Source organism: Acipenser ruthenus, chromosome 31 (genome assembly GCF_902713425.1).
Source record: "Acipenser ruthenus chromosome 31, fAciRut3.2 maternal haplotype, whole genome shotgun sequence".
In the NCBI taxonomy this organism is placed as follows: Eukaryota; Metazoa; Chordata; class Actinopteri; order Acipenseriformes; family Acipenseridae; genus Acipenser; species Acipenser ruthenus.
Genome location: NC_081219.1, coordinates 231,225 through 241,377, shown reverse-complemented (window position 1 = coordinate 241,377; position 10,153 = coordinate 231,225). Strand labels below are relative to the sequence as shown.

The window sequence follows — 10,153 nt, the reverse complement described above, 5'->3', positions numbered from 1 at the left end:
AGCTACAGTTTGCACTGTAACTATAATACGCATGGCCTGTGCTGGAGGGGCCAGCACTGTAAATACAATCACATCTGCCTTGGAAGTGTAGTTTTGATCATTTTAAGTAGACGTGTGCAGCATAGTGACAGAATACCTGCCGTCAAACCATCTGGATGAGAACCCAGTGTAAGATACTATTCATCTTTCAACTATACATGCTGGTATTGCTTACACATGAAGAACTCAGAAAGACACAAAAACAAAGTACAAAATAGTATTTACTAGTTTTGTTTATTTAACCTTTGCAATGACACCAAAACAGGTTTGGCTTGCTATCTTAGGAGATGCCTTGATTTGTAAACAGTGAAAATGATAAAATACATTTCATAAAACTCCTTACAAGCAGTGTATGATCAAAGGGAAGCCTTCCTTTCACGCCTCCCCTCACAACATTACATGTTATTTTATAGCTTCAGTCTCTCATATTTACATCCACATGTTCACGCTAGATTACCAAACTTTTTTGCTTTATTTATTTATTTATTTTCGGAACCATATATACATCCACAATCCCTAGCTGCCTGCTGCCAGGGAACACACTGTTAAAGTTAACGTTCTTGTTTTTTAAACTGTAAAATAACTTTTAAACAGATTTTTTTTTATATAACTCATAACTCTTACATATATGTAATACAGCTCAGTCCACTGTTTTATTCAAATGAAACTTATTCAAAATATTGCACTTAAATTAGGACGATAAGAATCCAAGGAGCTATGATTAGACAGCAATGCATCAAGCATTCAGCAACAATGATCTAAATAAATAGGCAAACTTCTGTCCAGGTGAAGAAGTCTTATTAAAGGGGCACCGGCCTAACGGTACAGCGCTGTTTGTCTAGAAGTGCAGGTTAAAAACAGCATGGAAGCTTCAGAGTAGAATGTCATAATGTCCTGAGAATACTGCCTCATCCCTCTATCACAAAATGAATCGCTCATCACTGTACTGAACCAAGCATCTGAAACTTTGAGTCTTTGGAAAAAGGCAGCATGTTCTTCCAAATTCTTTTCCTTTAAGGACAAGATCAAAAGAAAGCGTTCTGCAGTTTGGTCCATTCCTCTCTCTCCTGTTTTTCTTGTTCACTCCTCAGATATGCATGTTAGAGAACAACCGCAAAACAAGGGCTGTAAAATGGCCTGGTGGAGGAACGTCATGCCTGGAAATAAGAATGGAATGGGGGGAGGGGGGGGGGGGGGCAGTACTCCGTTAAACTTCTGAGAGTCTTCATGCAGTCCCTCTATACCATGCACAAAAAAAGATCTTTAAGCACATCGTACCAACAACTGGGAGAGGTGGGGGGTTAGGGAGCAATGTGTGATTCCAACAGTACTGGACTGTTTCAGATATCCAGTCCCCAGTGTGAAAGACAGGCTCCATTCTCATGCTAGTCCATGGCCACTACTCTGCCCAGGGCTATGGCTTCCACATTCTATAACACTAAATGAAATGGTGCACAGCTACCCTCTATCCAACCAGAGGGGTCCTCAATCGCATGGAAACATTCAACTCCCAATCATCTTCAAGTCTTTCCACAAAACAAGCCCCCGCATGTCTCTCTACGATGACAATGTAGAATTGGGCTTCTTCTGGTTTATCAAGCCCAAATACAACTCTGATCGGAGGAATCGGGGGTAAGAGTCCTTTTCCATCAGTCCAAATATCCTCTTCTGAGCCAGGTCGAAGCAGGTGCGGTTGATGTTCTGTAGGTTGTCCTTTGTGTGCTCTCTTGTGTAGGAGTCTAGGTTGACCTTTTGGGGGAAAAAAAAAGAGTTTATGTTAGATATCTATTTGTTTTATTTAAAGTTTCAATACTGGTGGCCAGTTTTATTGTAACAGAGCCCAACAGAGGGGTATTAGATAAAGGGAAGGAATTCAGTCTGGGCACAAATTGCTGGCTCTCTTGTTGCTTATTCAAGGTTTCATTCAACCTCCAAAAAAATAGCAGAAAAATCAAAGAAAACCAAATGCCCTGTCTTTGTTTACAGCAGGAGGTTATGCTAAAGATGACGGGACCTTCTACTGAAGATACTCCTTACCTCTTTACACGACTGGGTGGCAATGTATTCTGCAAAGATTTTCTTGGCTTTTGATGTCATTTTAGATTGTGACTTGATCTTTTTATAGTCCTCACAAGCCAACCAGAATTCAATATTTTCTTCACTGAATTCTGTGCGGAGGTATGCTCTGAATGCAGCCAGGCCATCTGAGCAAAACAAAAAGACTGGTTAATACACAGAACTGCAAGAAACAGAACCACTAGAATGACAACAACTTCAAGATCAAAGGCTAGCAATGCAAAGAATGGGTGTAAAACCCAGCAGTATGTAATGGACTGACACAAAGAGCTGCCAAATAAACAGAGGCTAGGGAATAAGCAATAACAACCTAAAACCTGCATGCGAACATCAATCTCGACACACTGACTAACAAGTGTTGCTTACAGGGAAGCTAGGGTGGATTTCACAAGGGCACATGCTTCTAAACACAAAAATAAAAGCCTATCAGGGACTATGATAATGCATTCTGTTCTGCTTTGAGTTAGATAGAACAGCTGCCAAGATAGCAAGTGATTCAGACAGTTAAAACAAAATGCATGAAAGAGAAGCAATTCTGAATGGTTTTGTCATTGGGAAAATCTGAACATTCCCAGCTTGTTTAAAATGTACTCAGAAAGCTGTCATGGAGAGCTTGCACAGCCAACGTCATCATAACTAATCTGTCAGCTTTGCTTTCTCAACACAGAGCTCAGTATTGGAAAAAAAATGAACAGCTGGAAACTGAAGCTAAATCGAACATTTCTCTCCTGCTGCAAACACAGGCTTCTATTTAATCAAGATTAACAGGGCGGGGGGGCGGGGGGGAGCAGCCACTCGATTCACTAGCGTGACTTGCATGAACAAAAAAAAAAAGTTTGCATAAGCTTAGAAATATATTTTACATCCGGCCATTCATAAGCACCTTTCAAGATATCAAAGGTTGCAAATTATAGTTCATATAGAAGCCAAAGAAATTCTCTCACATACTCTTTACACAAGCAATAACGTTCGGCAGTGCCAAGTCCCTTCTACGGCATACATTCCCTAACTGAAGATCACAATCAAGCCAGTAAATGAGACTTAAATAAAACACTTACATTTATGGAGCAGTAGTTTGTCCAGAGACTCTCCCCATTTCAGTGCTTCTTCAGGTGCTGGACTGAAAATAAAAGCAGAGCGATTCTTTAGTAACCCCATCTCTGTAAAGCTCTTCATTGTCTGACCTACCAGCGGCTCAACGCTCATCTGTCTACTTTGGTCTCAGTGTAGCTCCAGCTAGATAAAGGCAGCCTCTTTCTACACCCCAAACGCCGCCCCTGAAAAGCACCGTGACTCGCTATAAACATGAAGGGCTGGATGAGCTGCTGAGTGGGAGGGTTCTCAGTACTTCCCCTCTCAGTGGCTGCTACTGTCAAGCTCTTTATATGGATTTAAAGACACAGGGCATCATTTCTGTCTTTTAGGGTGCAAACTGAATACTAAACAAGCACAGGATTACAGCACTAAATAAAAAAGATAAACAGCTTAAGCCAGTCTAAACTAAAACCACTGCAAAGAAAGCCAAGTTGGTACTTAGTTAAGGTTTAAGCCTAATTAAGCAGTACCATGCCAAGTTTTTAAAACATGTTTGTTTGATTAATCTCATGCTGGGCCAGTCTAAAAAAGCTGATGTGGCTGTCTGATGAGCACATGTTTTCAGTGTTTAGCTCTTGCATATTCTGTCCAAGCTCCACTGAAATGCTGTCTCTCCGCTTGTTGACACAGCAAGCACAGATAAATCATGGAGCACAGTCATGTGCTGATTTTATCGGCTCCTCTCCAGATCTGATGCTTCATGCCGTCATATTCTGACCCATGCTTCCTGCACTTGGCCACACAAACGTCTGTGCACATCCAAATTACAAAGTTGTTTTGACTATAATGAATCCTCACTTATAAAGAGACCATGTAAAGTTTGAGTAAGGACTGGTTCATACCTCTGTCGCAGATGAATGCGATACGTCAGGTGCAGACCGCTATAAAAGCTGTGTAGCTTCACTCCACCATGCAGCGAATGCATCTACATTATCCTGATGTGATTTCAGATCGCAGACGCATGAGAAACGCACATCGCAAGAGTCTGGATGACATGATTCTGACCTGTCACACAGGGTCGAAGACCCTTTTCTTGAGTCTGAAGTATGAACCAGCCTTAAGCCTATCAATACATTCAGTATTATAGGAATTATAGGTTCAGATTGTTAGAAACTGATTTGAAGAAGTAAAATAAATCTCACTGCCTAGCTGGTATTCATGACATCTGCATATCCTAATGAAGTCCAGATTAATAAAAATGACATCCTTTCCGGTTGTTTTTTGTTTTTGATTGCCTTATCTCTTAGTAAAACAAAAATGCATTTTGACTAATTTTAAACATTGCTTCATGGAAACACTTACTTGACAGACTTCATCACTTTATCCAGCTTGCATGCAGGGTTGCTTCCCGGAGATTCGTTTCGCCTCCGAAGAAAACCCAAGCGGTTCTTCATGTCTTTGGCCCTGAAAAAAAAAAAAAGAAAAAAAAAAGAATTAAGCAGCAAGTCACAAGCCAAGAAGGGAAGTTCTAGTTGAAAATAAAGCAATATCGGTTCATTTTAAATGCCTAAAAGAACAAAAGTCTTAATAAAAGCACCCTTTGAACATTTTCGTTTCCAAAGTTTAAAGAAATGTCTCGTTCTTATCCACTGCCACTTCTCTTTCAAGCTTCCATCTACCAAGACTTGACAGAACTACTGCGGCTGAGAAGCGCTCTGAACTTACTCCTTCATACTGTGTCTCTTGTGTACCCCTCCTGCTCGCCCTGTCCCCAGCAGCATCTCCCAATGAACCTCCTGGGACGGAGGCTTCGACGCAGCGCGGAGCAAAAACGGCATCGCTCTGACCGCGCTTCATCTACTCCACGTTAAATCCACCTCGCTTTCATTTACTCATTTAATCACTCTTTCTCTTGGTCTTTTCTTTTCTTCTTTTATATATGTATGCTTTTAAGTGACGTTTCTAAAACACAGGGCAGGTACAGCCAGCCCAACACACAGCTTTGCTGACTGAATGCGACTGCCTTGACAGTGAAGTGAAGTCTACGTTCCTGTCTGGACCTGGGTATTTAGCTACCACGACTCCTCCGGATGTGGGAGGCTCCAGGAACACTGCAGAAAGGGTTGTGTGTTTGAACAGGGGGCTACGTCAGCTCCCACCAGAGCCCTGAGCTGGCGCACTGTTTTCCATACTCCAGAAAGTTAGGTAAACTGTGGACTGACCAAAGCAGGAAACAGGATGCAGGCATGCTGTGGCTATTCATGATAACTCATCTACTGGTCGTCAGGGCAACTAAGTGGAGAAAATGAGCAAACACTACGAATAGAGGAGTCTTTCAAGTGAGAAGGCAAATAAACTGCCAAATAATTACTGTATGGGTCAATTATGAAAGACTTTTGCTTCATCACCAAAGAAATGTTATCCTGATTCTCTGTTCCCCCCTTCATTAAACAATGGCCAATCCTCCGATTATCACTGTGTTCACAGAGTGGATAGAAATCCTGACTATGACTGACAGAATGTACTTTTTAAGCTGTACTCTCAACAGCAGAAGACAACACAGGAGGTCTACTGTGTCTAGGATTAACACAAAGTGGGGGGGCATAAATACTGAATTAACAGAAGTCATAACTATGGTTATTATATTTATTTATTTTGCATTTACATTTAATAAACTACTTAAAAGGCGCAGAATTCAAAATGAAAATGTGCCACACACTAAAGATATTGTTCTGCATTTTAAGATCACGTTAACGCAGTAATAGAATAAAAGAGAACAGCTCAAACAAAAATCCAGAGCAGGATGTTATTTACCCACAATACGCTGCCCTTGCATCCCTAAGGTAGGCAGGACGTGGCAGGATACTTCAGAACCGGCTTCTTTATTTTTAGACTCTCTTCTGGTTTATTGGGTTTCTATAATGAAGGCGCAGTCTAGCCAACCATTATATGGTGCTGTGGTAAGCAGCATTTCTTTTTATAGCCCTGGAAAGTATTTGAGAGTTTAATGAAAGAATTTGTGATTAAAATCGGGAATTAATTCAGCAGTGTGGTCCACTAAATGGAAAGATCTGAGACACTTACTAGCGAAGGCCAGGTGGGCACAGAGGGGTGGGCGGTCAATGACAGTATAGGCAGAGGGTGGTCTGGGACTGGGCCCATAACCTAACCACATACACAAGATGACTTTATGCATTGCTTTAAAAGTACAAGCATGTAACTCTTCACAAAAACACTGACACTCCTACTGAATTGGGACCAGAACCCATGACTATATATGAACTACATTTTTAAAAAGCTCAGTACAAAGCTGCTGGCTCTGTCATTAGCTCCACAAATCTCTACAGGCAACTATGTTTCCATATAGAGACCGAATATAGTTTTACATTTAATTAGCACGCAGTGCCCCAGAAGAAGCTACAACAAAACACACAAGCTGTCTTAAATACATGTTTATTTGAACAAATAAAGATATTCATGTCAGATTTTCCCCAAGAATCACATCATGGCAACTTAAAATAGCTCTTCCTCCTGTCTGTTAATCCAGTCAGACCTGCGTCTATTTATCAAATTAACATGCCTTAGATTGTTAGTTTGCTCCAAGAGGGTAATTTGCAGCAATTAGCAGTTTCCTAAAATCAATCTGAGCGCTGCATGGGAAACAGGATCTTGCCAGGCGTAATTATCTTAGGACTCGAGAAAGTCCAAACCTCAAATCATCTGTCTCTTATTACAGTGCATCTGTAATTGCATCCCAATGCCTGTGGTCTTTTAAAATTAGAACTGCTTTGTTGGGAAAAGGGCTTTAGTATTGAAAACTGTGAGGATAGTGAACCAACTGGACTGGTACAAACAGCAAAGCAGGACCGATGACTGCTAGAGCATTACAAACACAAAAAACACATATCTTCAGGGTAGAGTGGATGAAACCTCACTGCTTTAAACTTGAACACAATTGTAGCAGGTCATTTACATTCAAGTCACTCACTTTGTAACACCTTAAATGAGAAATGAATGAGAGATAACATTGCAGCAGTGCAAGCACCACACACATGGGCTTCAGAAGACAGAATTTGACTTTGCAGAGAGTGTGCTGTTGGTAAATTCTGAATAAACAGTGTAGCTTGCCTAACACAGCCATTGTGGACCAATTCAATTCAAACAGTAGTACATTTAATTGCTAAACATTACTCAGACTGTCACACAACAAAAAGCTTCAATAGCTACGGGACATATCACTTCTCGCAAGTATCTCCATCTGTAACCAACTTCCTTACAGACTTCAGCATCAGAAATACAACAGCATGAATAATTACAGATGCCACACTTGTCATCTCATGTGTTACTCTATTAACTGCCAGAGAGCGGTTTTTAATACTGCTTTTGTATTAACACATCTTTAACAATTCCATTTGCAACAATATAATACTATGTCACAGTAATCTCCTTTTCTATATGCTTGCCAAAGCTGTACATGTTAAAAGATCACAAAGACAATGCAAGCTGAGACAATGCAAGGAAAACAATATCCTACCTTTCCAGATACCTTTCTGAAAAGTCAACCATTGTGTGGTACATTTGAGCCAGTGTGTCTAAACTGTGCTCTGTACGAAGCTCTAGCTTTGCAATGACGGCTCTCCTCATCCAACACATTAAATAGACACAAAGTACTGGAGGGAGGCCAGATGCCAAACCAATCAGAGGGCAGCACAAACCACATGTGCCCTGCATAGAGAATCATTTCTAAAGCTGCACTCACTGCACAGAGCCACAGCTACAGCCCCAGGTAATTGCATGGCTATCATTACAAAATGAGTCTTCTATAAAATAGGGGTCAGCATAACATACTGCAACATGAAAGTGCATCACAAAATAACATGTGCCCATCTGTCAAATAAATACTACATTGAAAGAAATAATAATAATATACATAACTGTGTATGTGTATCTTCTTCCATATGGTGTAATCGGCACTGATGTTAAAGGTTTGAGATTTCGAGTGCAATAGATTAATAAGAACCCGACTACAAGAAAGTACAATGGAGAGGATCCAGCCCTCGGCGTTCTAATGCTAAGACCCCTTTGCCATCTAGTGGAAAGAGTGAAGATTGCATGTTATCATGTCCAGATGTTTCGGAAGTCGTGAAGGAATTTTACGACTTGCTGCAGAATGTTGAGTAAATGTATTAAAGTTCTATTCTAGGGTTGCAGGAAAACAATGTCTTCAATGTAGTGTAACTAATCAATGAACCTATAGTTTGCTTAAAAAACATGCATCAATGTACACTAGAATCTAATTCATTTCTGTATGTTAACTACTGTAAAGTCTTCCAGTTTAACTTGGTGTGCTCTACATTGCACTGAATATTATGTTGACTGCTCAGTTTGTTTACATTCTCCAAGTAATGTAAAGTAAACCCGACTTGGATGTGTGAGCTAATCTGGAGGACAGTACAGTTACTAATGTAAAGTTCCCTTATTGGAGCTTCCTTCAATCCCTTTTAAAATGGGCTAATAACAACCTTCTGAAATATACTTTCAACAGCACAGTATTTAACATTTTACTGTAACACACAATACAGAAACATGGTCCTGAAACTGCATTTCTTTCTCATTTTTGATGAGCGCACTATTGGTGCTCTGCATGCATTTCTCACAGGCTGATTTCAGGGGAGTGCTCTGGTAATAATGAATGAAAGGCAGCTGCTCCGTGTGCAGCGTGTTCTTATCAGAGGGGCCCCCAGCCTGCAGTGTGTTCCTATCAGAGAGACCCCCAGCCTCCAGTGTGTTCCTATCAGAGGGGCCCCCAGCCTGCAGCGTGCTCATATCAGAGGGGCCCCAAGTCTGCAGCATGTTCCTATCAGAGGGGCCCCCAGCCTGCAGTGTGTTCCTATCAGAGGGGCCCCCAGCCTGCAGAGTGATCCTATCAGCGAGGCCCCCAGCCTGTGTGCAGCATGATCCTATCAGAGAGGCCCCTAGCCTGTGTGCAGCGTGATCCTATCAGAGAGACCCCCAGACTGTGTGCAGCATGATCCTATCAGAGAGGCCCCGAGTCTGCTGCCCCCTCCCTGAATCCTCCCTCCCACACAGTCCCCCAGAGCCCTCTTCCCTGCACAGGCCTGCTTGCAGGACACTTCCCAAGAATGAGGCCAGCCAGGATCACATTACAGACTGCATGAAAATAACACTTTCTGTGGCTATAGAGAAACACAAAGTAGTTTAAAAGGTCAATGCAATAATGATGTGCACAATACTTGTACATCTCTAGAGGTATGTTCCTTTAAATATGTGGGTTCAAAAAGCAGGAACCTGTTCATTCAATGAATCATATTGCCCTTGTGACTTACAGGTTTTTAGTGGTCTTCTTCTTGGAGCCGTCCTGTCCCTCTTCACAGCTGCACTCCGAGTCGCCTCCGCTGAGCTGATGGGGAAACAGCAAGAGAACAGTCTGCATCATACACTCCAGCGTTCAGGATCTTATCAGTGGAGGTGAAACAAGCTGAAGGTACCCCGAAATTCTGATATCTACTACAGGATTGGCACAGGCACACTAGCCCAGCATCCAGCACTAAGCATGGCTTTGTTCATCTACAGAATGGGGACACACAGCTCTCTGCTGGTCTGCTAACAATGAACACGTTGTATTGACTCTGGCACAGAGCCTAACAATCAGTGCTCTGCAGACACTGCCATGGAATGTGTAAAGCAGCATGCTGTGTAGGGGAGGGTTACACTTCCTACTCCCCAGCTGCTGAGTGGCTACAGCTAAAGGGGGTGGGCCCTTCAGAACCAAGGCAGAGCTTTGGAAGCCCTGCCAGCACAGAACAGCAGCAGTGCTGTATGCTAAGAAATGAAACATCCCCACTGTTATGAATGACTCCCTTCAGTTAATGGACTTAATGAACGCAAGCAACACCACATGGGTATCATGGAAAGCTAGCACAATTTACACATATTACTGAAATAGAAAGACACAAGAGCAAGACACATTTATGAGACTCTT

At 41.8% G+C, this 10,153-nt stretch overlaps 1 protein-coding gene across 3 annotated transcripts in view; it reads right to left on the bottom strand.

Annotated features, from left to right (window-relative positions):
• Positions 1-254: 254 nt before the first annotated feature.
• LOC117396743 (regulator of G-protein signaling 3-like) overlaps positions 255-10,153 on the bottom strand; it is a 30,522-nt gene continuing 20,623 nt past the window's right edge. Inside the window, exons 2-6 of one of the 3 annotated variants that reach the window (XM_059005713.1) lie at positions 9,498-9,571; positions 4,513-4,614; positions 3,174-3,235; positions 2,077-2,243; positions 255-1,788 (exon numbers count right to left, since the gene is read on the bottom strand). In XM_059005713.1, coding sequence (XP_058861696.1) covers positions 1,597-1,788; positions 2,077-2,243; positions 3,174-3,235; positions 4,513-4,614; positions 9,498-9,571 — 597 coding nt within the window. In that variant the 3' untranslated portion in view covers positions 255-1,596. Of the gene's footprint in view, positions 1,789-2,076; positions 2,244-3,173; positions 3,236-4,512; positions 4,615-4,875; positions 5,907-7,684; positions 7,807-9,497; positions 9,572-10,153 lie in introns of those variants that run through there. The other 2 variants (XM_033994896.2, XM_033994897.3) reach the window with 2 other exon arrangements.